Source organism: Lemur catta, chromosome 10 (genome assembly GCF_020740605.2).
Source record: "Lemur catta isolate mLemCat1 chromosome 10, mLemCat1.pri, whole genome shotgun sequence".
In the NCBI taxonomy this organism is placed as follows: domain Eukaryota; kingdom Metazoa; phylum Chordata; class Mammalia; order Primates; family Lemuridae; genus Lemur; species Lemur catta.
In genome coordinates this window covers 62,748,653-62,765,277 of record NC_059137.1, presented here as the reverse complement: position 1 = coordinate 62,765,277, position 16,625 = coordinate 62,748,653, and the positions used below count along the sequence as shown (strand labels likewise).

The window sequence follows — 16,625 nt, the reverse complement described above, 5'->3', positions numbered from 1 at the left end:
ATTAGCATGTTCAGCCTCCAAGATATGCGGGACAATTTCCTTTTCTTAATCTTCGCTTAGCTGCAGTGTGTTTAGCTGTATAGTGGGTGTCCTGCTTTTAGGCAAATGAATATTAATGAAATAATGTGGAGCTTTTTTTTTTTTCCTTTTTCCTTTTTCCTTATAACTCATCAGATCTTGCCTCCTTCATAGTGGTTATCTGAACACTGTAGGATCGTGATGGAAATTGTCTTTTGATTATTAAGGCCTAGGCTCAGACTGTCCCTTAGGATTCTGTCTGTGTGCATGTTGCTTCTATGGATTTGCACATTGGAGGATGCATAGAAAACATTTCTTTTAATCCCACTGGCATTTTTAATACGCCAGGTTGTTTTGTGTTCTGTACCAGGTTTTCTTCACAAAAACCTTTCTTTTTCAGGAGGCATTGTACATAAGTGAAAGAAATTATGTCTGAGCTGTAATCACTCTTTATATTGATTGTTATACTCACATGATCATAAATATTAGCCATGTTTGGTGCTGTGGAGAAATGAAGGTAATTGCCTTATGATTAGAGCTCTTTCAGCTAGAGAAAGGATTGATTAGCATTTGCATACTGGAGGCAATATTGAGAGGCAGGAAGAACAAATAACAACATCAGTTATTTTGTGTGAGAAAGCAATCTCAAAATGTAAAGATTTTTTTTTTTTTTAAGAATTTCTTTGCCATGTTCACATGTTATCTGGGTTTTGTGGTTTTATGGGGGTTTCTTTTCAGTTTTTCCCCCCCTTTATTTTTCTTCTTTTGAGTTTGAGATTTACAAGGGAGAAAAAAAAGTTGAAACTTCTGGGTCTGTCACATGGATCTTTTAGCCCTTTATGAACAGGTTTCTTTTATACCTGGTTGTTTTTATAGCTATTTTATTATCTCTCTGCATTAGTGCTGCTGGCTCTGGTTTAAAGCAAGCGTTTGCAGGTAATTGGAAAAAAGTGTTTATTGTTTGTGAGTGTGTGTGTTCTTTTATCGGATGATTTAAGTGCGTTTACCAAGGAATGTGGCTTTGTACTTTCCCGTTTCCTTGTTTACTAATTGCTACGTTAGAACAAAAATCTGGATGGAATTTTGTTCTATGTTGTGAATCATGAATAAATTGATGTAAAAACCTCAAAAAAAGGTCAAAGCTTGTATGATTGTACGGACGTGTTCTTAGGAAAATATTTTTCTTCACCCACTCCTCATCTTTGTTTACCTTCCCCGTCTTACAGTAATGAAACAGTTAGGGTCTTGTTTTGATATTGAGATAAAATTTTATTTGGATTCAGTTATCAAATACTTGAACATATAGCTCTTTTAATATTTGTCACATTCTCCTTCACTGTGAGTATTTCCGGCCTTCAATGTTATTTTGCTCCCAAAAGAGACTTGGGTTAAAGATGCATTTATCCATTATGGTTGCATTCCTTTTTTTCTTCTTCCTCCACTGATTACTGTTAACTTTTTTTGTTAGTTTGTTTCATTTTATTCTCATTGTTCAAGCTATATATAAATACACACACACACACACACACACACACACACACACACACACACACACACACATCTTTTTTGTCTTGGTTATTTTCTTGTCTTGAATTTTTCTTCTTCCTTTCTGATCAACAGGCCATTGAAGACGGCAATTTGGAAGAAATGGAAGAGGAAGTACGGCTCAAAAAGCGAAAAAGACGAAGAAATGTGGAAAAGGACCCTGCAAAAGAAGATGTGGAAAAGGCTAAGAAGAGAAGAGGCCGCCCTCCAGCTGAGAAGCTGTCACCAAATCCCCCCAAACTGACAAAGCAGATGAACGCCATCATCGACACTGTGATCAACTACAAAGATAGGTGAGTGTTCCGTCCCTTCACCTTGGGCATCCATCACCAAGACTGTGAGTGATGCTACCTAAAGAGCAAGATTTATCAAGTTGAACGCATGGGTTTTGGAGGTTCTTTCTACTTTGTGTTTTATGGTTTTCCCTGCAAAGGTATGAGTAACCTTGTGCCATGTTCAAAATGGCCACTTTTGTATGATGCTTCAACAGGTATTGTTTAAGATAGTTGGAAATGAGTTTAGATTACAAAATTTTAAAAAGATTCTTAAGGACCTCTGAAATACCATCATTTATGTGAGAAGGGATTGGGATGACAGAACGAAATTATTTTTTTTTTTTGATTGAATTGTTAGAAAAAGAAGAGTCCTAATATGTTTAAGGTAAATATTTCATGTTAAGGCTCTGTTTAAAACCAAGCATATGCTTCATTGAAAATGCTGTTTCTTCTTTCATTCTAATGCTTGAATTTCTAAGCACTTGTCAGAGCCATCTCTTTCTTCCTAACAATACTATATAGCGTGATTTTTCAGGAAATTTATCTTTTCTTTGGAACTTTTTGGATGTGAACTTTGAGAAAACTGTGCTGGACACTCTCCTCAGAACATTTTAAACAATAATTATTTGAAAACCAAAGCAAAGACATTTTGTGGTGTCAGTCAGTCCTATACAGTAGACCAACTAGTTTGGCTACATTTTGGTTAGTTGATTGTGGTTAGTTGATTCTGTTTCCACTTGATAATCATGTAATAGTGTTTTCATTTAAAGACGGTGTCTCATTTCAGTGGAACAATTGATAGGAAACAAACAGACATTTTAGTTCTCTAAATTGCATAGTGGTATTAATCAGTTTTTAGTTATTAAAATTTTTTTTCATTCCCCCAAGGGGGTGCATCATTCCTGGAGGTACTGCAATACCATGGTGGTCAATGCATGGAGTGGATGGAGCAAGATCCTATTGCATCTCCCTGCTCCAAAAATACATTTACTATATTGTCCTCCAATAGAGGATGTATCGGATATTAAACTGATAACAACAGATACTATCCTCCATCTTAGCCAACAGGCCGAGAAGCAGTTGTTTACCAAAAATGTTTGGCATTAACTAGTGTTGCTCTGTACACCTGGAAGCACTTAACATGAATAACTAAGTTGTGTTTTTCGTTTTTTACTGTGGCTTTTGGTGCATGTATTATAACAGGAAGGAGAAATTTGTTAAAAAGTCAAGTAGTATAAAAAGCAAGAAACTTTCCACCGTGGAGTTTTGTTGTTAAGCCTTTCTTATCTGCCAGGCATTTTCAGAAATGGTGAAAGAGGAGTAGGAGGAGATGTTTGTGAAAGGGTCAGGATTTCTTGCCCCTTTGTGCCCACTAGGTCTCTTAGATTCCATTGTTTACTATTTTCCTTCCTTTAAAAAAAAAAAAAAAAGTGCATCCCTTTTAAGGATTCTGGAGTGGCCACAAAAGGCAGCCCCATTATATTGGGTTTGGATCAGCTGTTCATTGACATAGGGGAATGGCTGCAATCCAGGAAAGAAAATTTTACCGCAAGTCCATTCCTTGCCCAGAGTGAACATGAAAACTTCCTTGTAAACCAAGAATCAGTAACACTCTGTCAAGTTTCCGTTCACCCCCAGCTCCACTTATTAATTTGCCATAGATTTAGGGACAGTTTCCAGGAAGCTAGCTTGGATGATGCCTTATTTTACCAGTCCTTGGTGTAAAGAAAAATATTACTAAGTAGAGAGTGTCACTCTGCATATACCTCGAACTTTCTTGCCTTTGTCTCAGGAGAATGTAACATCTGTTTCTCTGACCAGATGTGCCTTGACATGCAACAGGCATTTTGTTCATTACTTGCTCACTTTGTCTAGGACTGTTGTAACATTGAAAAGGGCCAAGAAAAATCCTTAGAGGTTTAAAAGCTAGGCCCTTTATTCCAAGACAATGGCTATATCTTCCTTTAGTGATGTAGAAGAGGTCACCAACAGCTGGACTACCTATTGCCAACAGATTGTTCTTTATTTGGTTTTATGCTGTTGGGTTTTTTGGGGGGAACAGGTGGTGGTGGCAGCCAATACGTAAACCTAGAGAGATTTCTTCTAAAAACGTCAGGGGTCCCTTCCCACCTCCTTGTTTTTCGAAAAACCTAAAAATGTGGCAGCACTCTGCCCAGCTTTCCCTAAGGTTACAATCAGAGGGGTGAAGAAGTGGAACCCCCTTTACTTGGATAGCGGGCGCTGGGTTGCCACAATCCCCATCACTCTCTATCATCTCTCCAGTAAGGAGTGTGAGTTGCAATTTATCTAGCTTTTCACACCAGGCTCACTTCATTCATTTGCACGGCCTGCTGGCTCCACAGTCTTTGGAGTTTGTGACTTCTTGGCTTACGTGGCTGCAGGCTGACCACTTTCCTAGAAACCGTCCCAAAATACAGAGCGGTATGAGGTTATAGCCCTTAAACCTCAGCAAAGCATAGCACAATGGTTTAGAGTGCAAACTCTTGTCTTGATTTAACTGCCTGCGTTTGAATCCTGACTCCACCATTCTCTAGCTGTGGGACAATGCGGTAATTTACTTAACCTCCCTGAGCCTCAGTTTCCCCATCCAAAAAATGGGATGATTACTGGAACTGCCTCTAGAGTCATTATGAGTCATCAATGAGTTAATAGAACTGAGGTTCTTTGAACAGCTGAATTATTAATAATTAGCCTTTCAGACTATTTGTAGCTAGCTGGGTGGGTGAATGGACCTCTGCACTGGATAAAGAAAGTGTCCTTGCTGGTCCTGGTTTCCATGGTTTTATTTCCAGAAACAAAATGCAGCTTCATGGTGACTGATCATTGAGCATCGAGCATGCCTTTAGTTGTATTATAGGTAAAGGGTATTTAAATATTTCAGCATGCAGATGTTAAGCAGCTTTTTTCCCCATTTTCCTGGTTTTATTTAGTTTTTTAATTACTTTCTTTACTTTTCCTTAAAAAGTACCCTTGTAAGGCCCATTCTGTTAGCTCCCACATTTAGGTACTTTCTGGGGAGTGTGTGCTGAATCTCCTTCCACTGCATGTTTCATGTACATTTCATGTTGATTATCCTCTGGAAAAAGCACTTACTCTATTTATATTTTGTATTTCTCTTTAACTTGGTACTCAAGTAGGAGGCACTCAAATTAGAGGGCCTTAATTAGATACAGTGTCATATTTTTGGTTGGTTTTAGAAAATGCTACTGGAAGATGGACATCTCACTATGTGGAGATTTTTGTACCATTAAAGTCAGTTGCTATTTTAGAAACTCAACCTACCTGTGAAAGAAATACCACCTGTACTAATCTCCCTCCCATCACCTTGGTCCAATGTTAGGGCTGTGACAGTCATGTAGATTAGCAGTGTATTAAGTAAGAACTACCATCTATATTTAACTGATATATAGGAAGAATTAATTAGCTCTCATGAGACAGTTGTTTAAAAGTTCTTGCGTGAATCTGGGACAGATGTATCTTGATATTTTTGTAAAGAACTAAGATAATTTATGTATCTATTTATTGCTTTTGTATTTCGTGCCAGGCCTCATTTTTTTAAAAGGAGGGTACTTTTAAAAATGTGACCCAGAAGAGCCAGTAGTTTTGTGTGATTCATAAATGTAAAACCCTTCTGCAGTAACTGCTGTCAGAGGTAGTACTGGTCTGCTCCTACTGGTTCCCATCATTTAATTTCCCCAGATAGAATATTTCATATTAAGTAGTACTAGAAGGCTTTGTTTTGACTTGTTAAGCATGTTTTGTTTTGTGCTTATTTAGAAGGCTTTTAAAAATCATATTCTCATTTTATGTAATGTTTAACCTGAGACTCTCTATTTCTTTGAAAAGGGAGTCATCCTGATTTGCATCTGTACCCTTGAAAATTGCCCCTGGGATGAGATGTAGAATAAGATGGTAAAGACTAGGGTTTAGTGGAGTTATCCCAAATCTGGAGACATGGCTTATTGTTACTTGGATAAAGGAAAGAGAGATTCCTAGAGGCATTCTTAAAGTTGGAAGGGACTTTTAGTTCTGCATGGTCCAACTTGCCACAACCCAGATGTGTTCTCCTGCACCTGTGACAAATGGTCACCCAACCTCTATGTGGACACTCCAGCATCAGCTCACTGCTCCGGGAGGCAGTTCATGACGCTGAAGGACAGCCCTAAACACATGATTACTTTCCTCCATTAAAATGGATTCAGCACTCTGACTTCTAGCTGTGTGTTCTACTTGGAACTTCAGAGAATAAATCTGTTCTCATTCTTAGAAATGTCCTTTAAAATATTTGTAAACAAGCATATCCACCTCAGGACATCCTTCTTCAGGTTGAAATATTTAACTTTGCTCTCTGAGTGATGCCTAGACTTTGGCCATACTGGTCTGCCTCCTCAGGAACATGCTACTGTCTTTGTGTCACATTTAAAACGTGGCACCCAAACCAGGCGTGGTAGTGTGCACCTGTCATCCTAGCTACTTGGGAGGCTGGGGCAAGAGGATTGCTTGAGCCCAAGAGTTCAAGACTTGCAGTGCTCTGTGATCACCTCTGTGAATAGCCACTGCACTCCAGCCTGGGCAACATAGTGAGACCCCATCTCAAACAAAAGAAAAAAGAAAACATGGTACCCCGAGCTTCAGAGATATTCTGACAGCTAATTGCAGGGTGGTTAGCTTCCTTATTCTGAATGCCAGGATTCTGTTAGCATAACTCCAGAGTGTGTTTACTTTTTCCAGCAACCTTGACACACAGTTAACGCATATTGAACATGTGACTTGTTGAAAAACCCTCAGTCCCCACTCCAAAACACACACACACAGCTCTGTTCTCAAATGAATGCTGTCAAGGTTAGCCTTCAGCTAAGCATTGATGGTTTTGAACCGGTACCTCCTGATTGTATTCTTATCCCTGTGCAGTTCCTTTTATAAGCTTTTGTCCCGTGATTCTTGCCTGTTGCTGTAACTCTGAATTTTTATTTCTTTTTTAAAAGTGATGTCCACTTTCCATGTTTTTTGTCATCTGAAGATTTAAGCTATTACAGAGAAACTTCTAAGGGACAAAGGACAGGACTCTATGACATGCCCCTGAAAATCACTTCAGCTTGACACCACTATATTAACCAGTAATCCCAAAGTTGGTTAACCATCAGTGAACTCACATGGCCATGCTGTCCTGTCACCCACATTTATCCTTTCTAGAGCTTTTCAAGAAAAGCTAAAACCAGGATACACTATGGCTGTAGCCTGTCCCACGTATCAACCTAGAAACCCCGCCAAAAACCTGAAATGAGGTTAGTTTGCCATGGCTTTTTCTAAGAGACCCCCTCTGGTACTTAATGATGGTATTTATCTTTTCTAAATAGCCCTGTGGCATCTAAATAATTTATTCTAAATTTTTACCAAGGGTCAGCATCAAGCATAACAGTCTCAGGTTTTGTTTCTCATTTTGAAATTGGGACATTTGCTTATCTCTCATCTTACTCCATTTCTGCTGTCTGTGATTTCCTAAGCGTTATTAGCAGAAGCGATCTACACACTCTTTCAGGATGTAATTAGATTGCAACTGGACACTTGAACTTATTTGAAGTGACTTGATAGGCTCTTTTTATCAACTCTCCTATCAGGAGCTTTTGTTCAGCATTTATGATGCCTTGCTTTTCAAACCCGAGCATTGTTCTCCTTCCTGAAGAATCTGGAAACAGAACACGAGCAGGGTGTCATCACCTCCTCCCTCTCTACCAGTTGTTTGAAGATGCCTTCTTTGAAGGAGCACTGCACAGGGCGACTAGCCCTGCTGTCTGTAAAGGGTCTGGACATCGGGTCCAGCCTTTGAAGATGGCTGCAGGGAGGCAGGTGAAGGAGGCAGGAGATGCCCTCCTGGCCAGCCTCCTCCGTGGGCACAGCCCTGGCGCACGGTCCTGGTGCACAGTGGGGCACTCCTGCCTTCCTGGCACTCTTCAGTTTCTGATCTCTTCCCCTAACAGGGAATATGTTCTTGCCCCTAATTTTAATAAGCTCTGGTGGTATCCTAGGAATTGTGGTCAGCCTCAGCTTGTTCTGAATTTAGTTTTCCTCACATTAGAGAAAATCATTCGTTTATCCAGGAAATATCCCCCCGTTGTTCTCTTATTCCAGCAGTGCACTGTTGAGGCTGGCCATGGGGTGAAAACTCCAGGTATTTGCCCCCTGTTCACCATACAGTGGAGGAAAGAGCTTTCTGCTGGGTATTACTGAATGGGCAGAGCCGGCCTGGGGAATTCAGGGAAGGAGGGGTCACGTGAGCCCCATTACATGAGGATATAATGATATTATCTGGTGTTTAGAGTCACTTTTGGACATTACAATGCCATTTACCTGGGAAAATAGAGCCAACATTTCATTACATTATATAGCACCTTTCTAAGGATTTGGGAAACTTCAAACCTAAGGACTAATTACACTTGTTTGATTCCTATACACACCAAAAGTAATTTGTAGTATTTTCCTCATTTTGAGTAAGGTTGAACCAGTTTTTAGGGGCTCACATATAATCAGTCCTTTCTCCAGCGGGCTGGGCTCTTATTTAAAAATGTTTCCAAGGCTCGCTCTCCAAAGTGCTTTCCCTAAAGTGCACTTAGGTATTTACTGTGTTGAAGGCTTTCCCACACTGATGGTCATCCAATGGACTATTCATTCTGGCGTCCACACTGCCTTTCTAAGATAGATCTGTAGTGACACACGTTTTTTAAACCAAATCCATGTCATTTTTTAATATTCTTTTTTGTTGTTTTGTCTTCAGATTTTTTTTGTTTGTACTTTTTTTCTTGAGCCAGCTTGCTGACCTACGTGTCCTCCTTATCAGAATGATTTGAAATTATTCTGCCAGAATCTTTTCTGTTCAGAACCTCACATCTCTGTTGAATTGTAGTCTCTGTTAGTCTCAGATCCTAGAACCATGCCTTTCTTCTCTGAATTATTTACAACGTATTCAGTAAAATGTCTGAGAGGTCACCTGTAGTTCCTAGGTTTCTCGTCCTTCACTGTTAAACGCTCCAAGATGATACGGTCTGTTCCAGCTTCTGTATTCCCTTGATCAACACCAGCATCATTCCAAGGTCCTAAACATGAAAGAGTAAATGTTCTCCCAACCCTATGCCTTGTTTATGACAGGCACTCAAATAGAGTCCCCGCGACACACCCAGCAGCGTCCCCCCGGGCACCCCTCCTCCTGCCTCTGCACACACTGTCTTCATGAGGCCCTTCCCAGCCCAGCCCAGCCTCCAGTCTGTTCCTCAGCCTGCTTTCTCGCCGATGCACCTGTCTGGTCACAGCATACCATTACTGAAGAACTTCTGTAGCTTCCCATTGCCTACCTGACAACGATCAGACTCCTTAGCATGGGAGAATTGTCTTACACAGTCTGCACCTAAGGACCGTCCCAACTTCTTTTTCCAACACGCCCCTTCCAGCTCTCCTTATATTCCAGACATTCCAAGAGCTTCTGTACATCTGAAATACAGCGTGTGCACTGTCAGCCCTCTACTCCTCGGTTCATGCTTTCTTCTCTCTGCACCGCCTCTCCACCCCCCACTCTAAAGCAGAATGGGGCAGTGGCTCCGAGGGGGCATTTGTAAGTGGCTGAGAGTAGGATGTGTACGCCACAGGGTGCTGCCTATGCCTGGAGTAAGGTCTAAGGGGTTTGGAGGGTTTCCCAGGATCCATCAAGCCTGACAGCTGCTTCCTTGCCACCACACAAAGGGACACCAATGTAGCAGCTTCAAAAGTCCTCGACTGAAGAGGCTTCCCTAGAGGCCCGTAGGGGGCTGAAGGCCTCAGGTGGTGGTATATTTTTATTTCCACTTGAAGATCAATGGATTTAGTGATCTATTCAAAAAGAATAGAGTTCTGAGAAGCAGAGCTGATTACGTAGACGGCATGCAGAACCCAAACCGGCCAATGCTTGGACCACTGTCTTTGTGCAGGCTTCCTTACCAAAGCACTTTATCCTATTTCGTTTTCACAGCAGTTCAGGGTAAGTATTATGCCCGTTTTACAAAAGAGGGGCTAGACTCCCATAGGCTAGATCACATACACCCCTAGCAAGTGGCTGGCTGTCTTCCACTGTTGCCGGAACAATGAATGGGACATGTGTGGAGGGAATGGGACCAGGGCAACCGGCATTTCTGTGTTTGGCAGAAGCAGGAAAAGTCCCAGAGAGGTTGGGAAATCAATTTTTTCCCCATTTTCGGAGAACTCTCTTTTTCCAGAACGAGGTTCTAAACATAACCCCATGTGATCTTCCCAACAAGGTAGGTAGGTGAAGAGAACGAGGCTTGGAGAGTGAAATGAATTACACCAGGTCGCCCAGCCGAGGAAGAAGGTGCCGGGCTGGGATGAGAACCCAGGTCTTCTGACTCCAGTGTTCTTTCTACTCTACCGCAGGTGTAACGTGGAGAAGGTGCCCAGTAATTCTCAGTTGGAAATAGAAGGAAACAGGTCAGGATCTGTCTTGTATTCCGGTATCTCTAAATACAGGTATCCCTTGGTACATGAAATAGACCGCTTCATAGAATCCGCCTTTGGAAGCAGGTTTCTCCATTTCCCTCCTTGTCACCCCTACTTGGCGTGGGGGATGGAGGCACAGATATTCTTAAACACCTGTCGTGGCTTCTGAGGTTTGCTGTGTTTTAACCCGGGTGTGTCCTGCTCTGTACGTGCACTTCTTGCAGAGGTGTTGGGAGCTCCCTGAAAGCCTGCGCTGCTGCAGCACCACGCTGAGGATGGGTTTCTGCTGCCTCCTCCCTTCCAGAGCAGCTTCTCTTGTACCTTCTGCCGTCCCTATAACTCTGTGCTGTGTCGGTTTAGAAGCTTAATGCCCAGCACCTGTGGTGACTTGATCTGCAAGACATGAAGCCTGCATATTCACGCCGTGTCTGCATTCTGGAGTTGATCACTGCCCTGGCCCTGCGGAGGGCAGTTGCTGAGTCGCTTCCTGTTTGTGCAGCGGGTCAGGTTTTAGGGTGTGACTTCTGGGCCTACCTGTTGTGTGGGGTTCCTGAGCATCCTAAGCTGGTCTGTTTAACCTTTGTGTGCCTTTGTTGCTGTCGGGTGGTGGAACGCAGAAATGCTTTTCTTCTAGAGAGATTGTGAGAATTAGATGTATATAATATACCAGGGCTAGGAGTTGTTGTTATAATAATATATCAAAAATAACATTTCTTTTCTCCTTTCAGTTTGTACTTTTAAGAACTATGGATACAATGCTTTACCATCCATGTTCCAACTTTGTCAACTGACCCAAATAACGTTCTTTATAGCATTTTTTCCCCACCAGTATAGGATCCAAAGTAGGGAAAAAGAATTGAGGCTGTATCCTGTATTTTAGTGTGAATGCTGATCACCAGTTGTGACATTCTTCTTGATATAAGGAGATAAACAATGGGGGTGATTTATACCTACCCATTTCTGTGTGGAGATGAGTGTTAGGCAAGGTTGTCGATTTTTGATCTTTCTTAATTACTGTTCGGTAAGCAATAATTAATCCTGGAAACCAGGCCCACAAACCATACTGTCTTCTGCGAAACATCAAGAATCATGTTCTGTTTTCACCATTGTAAGAAAGAGCTCAGTGTGGGTTTGAATTTGGAGACTGAAACAACAAACACTTGACTTTGTAAGTTTGGGCAGTTTAAACGGTGAACCCAGTTGGGCAGACGCTTCTACCCGGATACCTGGGAAGGAAGCCTCTGGTCTAAATCGCATGGTATGGGCTAAACAACCCAGCTCAAGGCATGCGCTTGAGCTCCTCTTTCCCTGTCCCCTCTTCCATCAAAATGGTCACAAGACCATGAAAAGTGGATTAATAACTTTAAAGGATATTGCAACTCCCCAGCGTCACTCCTAGGCTTTTCAAGGGGAGATGATGTGACCATATGTAGTTAGGACCTAGAGAAATCCATTTCACCAAAGACACATTTAGGCTGTCATTTCCAGAGGCGTAGCGAGGGGCTTGGCATTTGCTTCCTCAAGGCCCTCTGGAGTCTGTCTCGTCCCTGCCTGGCTGTCACACGTGCTTCCTTTTTTCATAAGCCTGAGCCAGCGACGTGGTGTTCAGAGATCGTATTATGACAAATTAACCCTTCCTTCAGAGCAGTTTGGTTCTTTTTTCTTTTAAGTCCTTTCTTCATGTGTTCAAAAGCACTGAGCATTTTCTGCATGTCAGTTTCTGTGTAAGTATTGAAAATGGAGAAAAAAACAAATAAAATGGAGTACTTTAAAGCACATTTGGAAAGAGCTGTCGAAACGAATAACGCAAGTACCTGGTGTGAATGAGGTGTACGGACAACGGGGTTGGGGAGAGCTTCTAATTGGCTGTGGGCAGACTGGGAGCTTCCCAAGCAGACTGTGAGGGGAGGACAGCGGGCAGGGCAGAGGCACTTGGTGGCCCGAGTGTGTGGGCAGCCATGGAGGCGTGGAAAGCACGTCTCAGTGTGACCAGGTCACTGGGGACAAGGAGGAGGACAGCCCAGGTGAGGCTAGAAGGAAGCAACAGAGCCGATCCCGGAGGCCTCCAACACTAAATTGAGGAATTTTAACGTTCTCTTCTAGGACTGGGGTCTCAAGGTCAGTCAATCACTGCAGTGACTGCTAAGAGCACTGTTTTGAGAGGACCGACGGAGGGCACACCTGAGCTCCGGGTGTGAGCGTGCAGTGCCCAGCCAGTGATGTCTGTCACATGGGGGAGGGGAGGCGACACCAGCAGGGCAAAATAGAGAGCCAAGAGGGGATAGTGGGGGCACAGGCAGATTCCTGTTTGGAAATGTCACTCTGGTAGCATGTGAAGGACGGATTGAAGGAGGCCTAAGTTAGGAGGATGTTTGTTGTTAGGTGTAGGAGGAGATGTCCTTAAAATCAGGAAGTGGCAGTGGGTAGGATGACAAGGGAATAAATACTCGGAGGTATGATTGACAAGACTTAGGGGCAGGCTGGATGTGCGAGGAGGAGGAGGAGAACTCAGACAGCTCTTGGATCTCTGCCCTAGTGATCAGCGAGCGGCAGTGCCATTTACAGAGTGCGGGTGGAAGGAAAGCTGGCATGCGTGAAGGTACTGTGCGTGCATGTGTGTTCACACGTGTGTCTATGCAGTTACCCAGGCCCTCAGACTCAGCACAGCTAAGTTCCCTCCGTGGCTATTAACAGCTCTGAACATTGTGATTATGTTGTTAGTATTGACTGCCCCTTCAGGACCAGCCAACGAGCTCTTCTAGACAACATTTATTTTTAGCATCCTTGGCACCAGACACTCCATATTTCTTTAAGCCAGGGAGAAAGACTGTAACAATGGCTCTCAAGCCCAAGCACCTTCACATTTAGTGGCTCTAATTATTTGATTACAGAGAAATTGCCACGAAATAGCAGTGTGACCGAGTAGATCCACTTTTAAGGAATTTTAGTTCTAGGTGAAGAGCCTTTCTTCACTCATTCTCTGTTTCCCACACTTTGGACCCCGCGTCCGGGCTGACAGTTTATCTTGTGGAGCAGCAGCCTGTGAGGCCGAGGCCTCCTGCGTTGTCTGGGATGGCACTTCCGGAGTGTGGGCTTCCAACTTGAGCCTTACAGCTCCTTCTTGAAAATTCCCAGTAGGGTTAGAGGCTCTGGGAAGTCTTGCTGTAAAGTAAGCTGTTTAAACATTGTGTAACCCACTGTTTCCCAAACTCATTTGAACAATGAACCCCCTTTTCAGGAAACACTGTTAATAATCCATTCAGCCAGTGTTCCATGGAGCACACTTTGAGAAATGCTGAATTAGAGCTCAATTATTACATTTAGCCCAGAGAGAATCTGCTGCAGGAGGTGTGGATTCCAGGACTGTATTTTGCCCTCATTACAAATATTGATACTTTAAACGTTTACTGGAACAGGCTGCTGTGACTCCTGGTGACTTGACACTTATTTATGGTGCTCAGCCAGTTATACCCACACACAGCAGGTGGGCAACCCGCAAATAAAGTTTGTCCGTCTGCTTTCTGTGGCACAGAAGGCCTCCCCTCAGCTTCCAGTGTTAGCCTGGCCCCCAGTGCCCCTCCCCAGAGTCTCTGCCTCCCAAGCTCCAGGCCAGCCCCAGCATAAATAACCCTTCTCTCAGAAGGGAGGGAGTCCCAGCTGGAAATAACAAAAACGGGGTTTTCTTCCAGGCTGACGAATTGTTTTCCAAACCACTGTATAAACATTTTAATCAAAAATGAATTGCCCTGAAAGATAGTAATTCTTTGGATATGTACGCCCTTGTGTATTCATGGAGGAAGAAATCTGTCTCATTCCTTTAGAATCATACCTAACATGTCTTCCTTAAGAATTTACCAAAAGGGCCACTGTAGGAGGAAGCAGAGTGCTCCGATGCCTGCCAAGACCCACTGTTTAACAAAGCAACGTGTGGGACCCGGGCACAGATGGAGAGGCATTTGATTTTGTTTGTCTGCGAGAGCTTTGTGCTTTTGAGTTTGGTCCACAATTCAGCCAAAAGCTTTGAAGCATTTTTACCATTAAGCAGTGGGGACGCAGGAAGGATCAAAGGACCATGCAGTGGAAGGGAAAGTAGGTTCTTATGTTTCAAAAGGCAGGCGTTCTTGAGTCATGAGCAGGTGAGGTGGCAAAAGTTGGTAAAATGGTTGGCCAAGGAAGCAGCAGGCTGTTCAGCTGTCAGACTGAGATGGGCAGTGAGAATTCCGTACCTTTATCTGCTGTTATGAAATGTCAAGTGAGAAAAAGAGGGCAGGAAACCAGTCCTCAGTCAGTATTTCCAGAAGTCAAACTGTTGGAATGCTGGGAAGTCTTCAAAGATCTCTCTTCAAAATGCTTGTCCGGGGGTAAAAAAAAAAAAAAACTATCTGAATCTCATGTACTGTTGCCAGCACCTCTGATTTGTAGTAATAAATGCAGTGAGAGAATCCTAGAGAAATAAATAGGAACTTTGTATAGTAGATTCTGATGGTTGTAATAAATTTAAAAAAATTATATAATTATTGTATTTATTTGGCCTTATACGGTAGAGTTTTAAAAAAAAGTGCCAATTGGTAAAACATGCTTTTTATGGTGATATAAATAAAAGTTGGGCATATGACCCTGAGACATTTTTCTGGGAAAAATAAAATTAGATTTATGACTTATACTAGGTTGTCAAAGAAGGTAACCCAACTGAAGTGTTTGAGGCCTATTTATGGCTAACATGGTACTAAATTATTAATACATGCAATTGTAAATCTTCATTTTGTTGAGTAAGAGTACATTATTATGTATGCTTCGACATAGCTCCTTCTGACCCTTTTAAAAACTTTGTTGAAGTCATATTCCACGTACAAGTTGATATCCTGTTTTGGGTTTGTTGTTTTTTTTTTCTATTTAATGACAAGCAATTTTTCCGTTCTTTTAAAGCATATAATTTAAAAAATACGTAATTTTAGATTCTCCAGCATTCCATTACTTGTCCTTTCTCCAACTGCTAAACATTTTGGCTACTTTGAATTATTTAATTATTTTAAATAATTCTGTAATAAACATCTTTATATATAAATCTTTTATCTGTGTTTCAGCCTAGAGTAGATTACCAAAAGTAAAATCATGCATCAGAGTGTGATTGTATTTAAGACTCTGGATAAAGTCTTGCTGTTTTTCTTACTGGGCAGAGAGAGTCCTTTCCAGTCTCCTGACCTGGGGGTGTTTACTTTGCATTAGTCTGGTGCAACCTTGTTTTTCCTGATAACTCAGGGGCATTATATATCTACAGTTCTTCATGACCCTTAGGGCGATTTTAACAGCTACCAGTTCCTTACCAAAAACAAGTCCACCCCCATCCCACTGTGTTTTGCTGTTGCTTCTTATACGCTTTAGGAGTCTGGGAGATCAGATTTCCAAGCTTTTTAGAAATTATCACCAGTAAATACTCATTAAGACTGAGATGAGAGATTTCTGTAGTGAACACGGAATTCAGATCCTTGTGACACCTGGTTCATGACTGGCTCAGATTTCTGTGAGCTCCCTTGATAAGTGAGATACTACTTACTATGGGCTAAGGAAATTTTTCAGTGTGTAATTAAACTTCACAGGAACCTGACCCTGAAACCTACTGCCCTGCAATGTTGGCCCAATTTTTAAAGTTTTCTTCCCAAATGATTTCCTATGTTTAATTCCTTTAAGACTGTGATAACTTTCCAACCCCAAGTGGGTATTCTAAATCATGACATCATTTTCTCATGGAGGCAAGGCAGTCACATTTCTACCTTTATTAACTAATATAAACAAAACGATTTCAGCTTTGGTTAAGATCTCTTTTTCAGAAGTATCCAGTAGGAATTCTTGTCAACAGGTCAAGCTTGTGCAGGTGAAAAGAAAAATCATAAAACAGGAAAAAACAAAAAGACCGTCACCCAGTATCAGTCTTGGTTTGGGCTTGGAAAAAAATCACCCAAAGATGTAACAGGCAGTATTTGAAAGAAAAAGGCTTCTTAACTAGCATATCAGTCTTCAGCATGCCCCTCAGCCTAACATGTAATCAAAGGTAAAGCTGACGTCTGTGGAAAGTTTATAATGTCTGCGGTCACCATTTTAGAGTCACAGTAGTATAGATGTGGAATTATTTCCTTTTGGTTTGTGGAGGCAGTGAGGAAAAAATTGTTTCCCAGATGAAGCATAACAAATTAAAGCTCAGTTGTGTGTGTGTATGTGTAAGTTATGCGTGCAGGATTTGCAGACCACCATTTACACAGTGGTATGTAGGGCTTTTCCATCTCACATGCT

At 42.0% G+C, this 16,625-nt stretch overlaps 1 protein-coding gene and 1 non-coding gene across 6 annotated transcripts in view; one reads left to right on the top strand and one right to left on the bottom strand.

Annotated features, from left to right (window-relative positions):
* Positions 1-16,625, top strand: part of SMARCA2 (SWI/SNF related, matrix associated, actin dependent regulator of chromatin, subfamily a, member 2) — a 163,091-nt gene that overhangs the window by 133,551 nt on the left and 12,915 nt on the right. For 3 of the 5 annotated variants that reach the window (XM_045563428.1, XM_045563429.1, XM_045563430.1), the window contains one exon: positions 1,639-1,856. In XM_045563428.1, the coding sequence (XP_045419384.1) occupies positions 1,639-1,856 (218 nt within the window). Of the gene's footprint in view, positions 1-1,638; positions 1,857-10,274; positions 10,329-16,625 lie in introns of all 5 variants that reach the window. The other 2 variants (XM_045563426.1, XM_045563427.1) reach the window with 1 other exon arrangement.
* Positions 2,725-2,919, bottom strand: LOC123646821. The gene has a single exon (XR_006738063.1). It is a non-coding gene; the product is annotated as a U2 spliceosomal RNA (small nuclear RNA).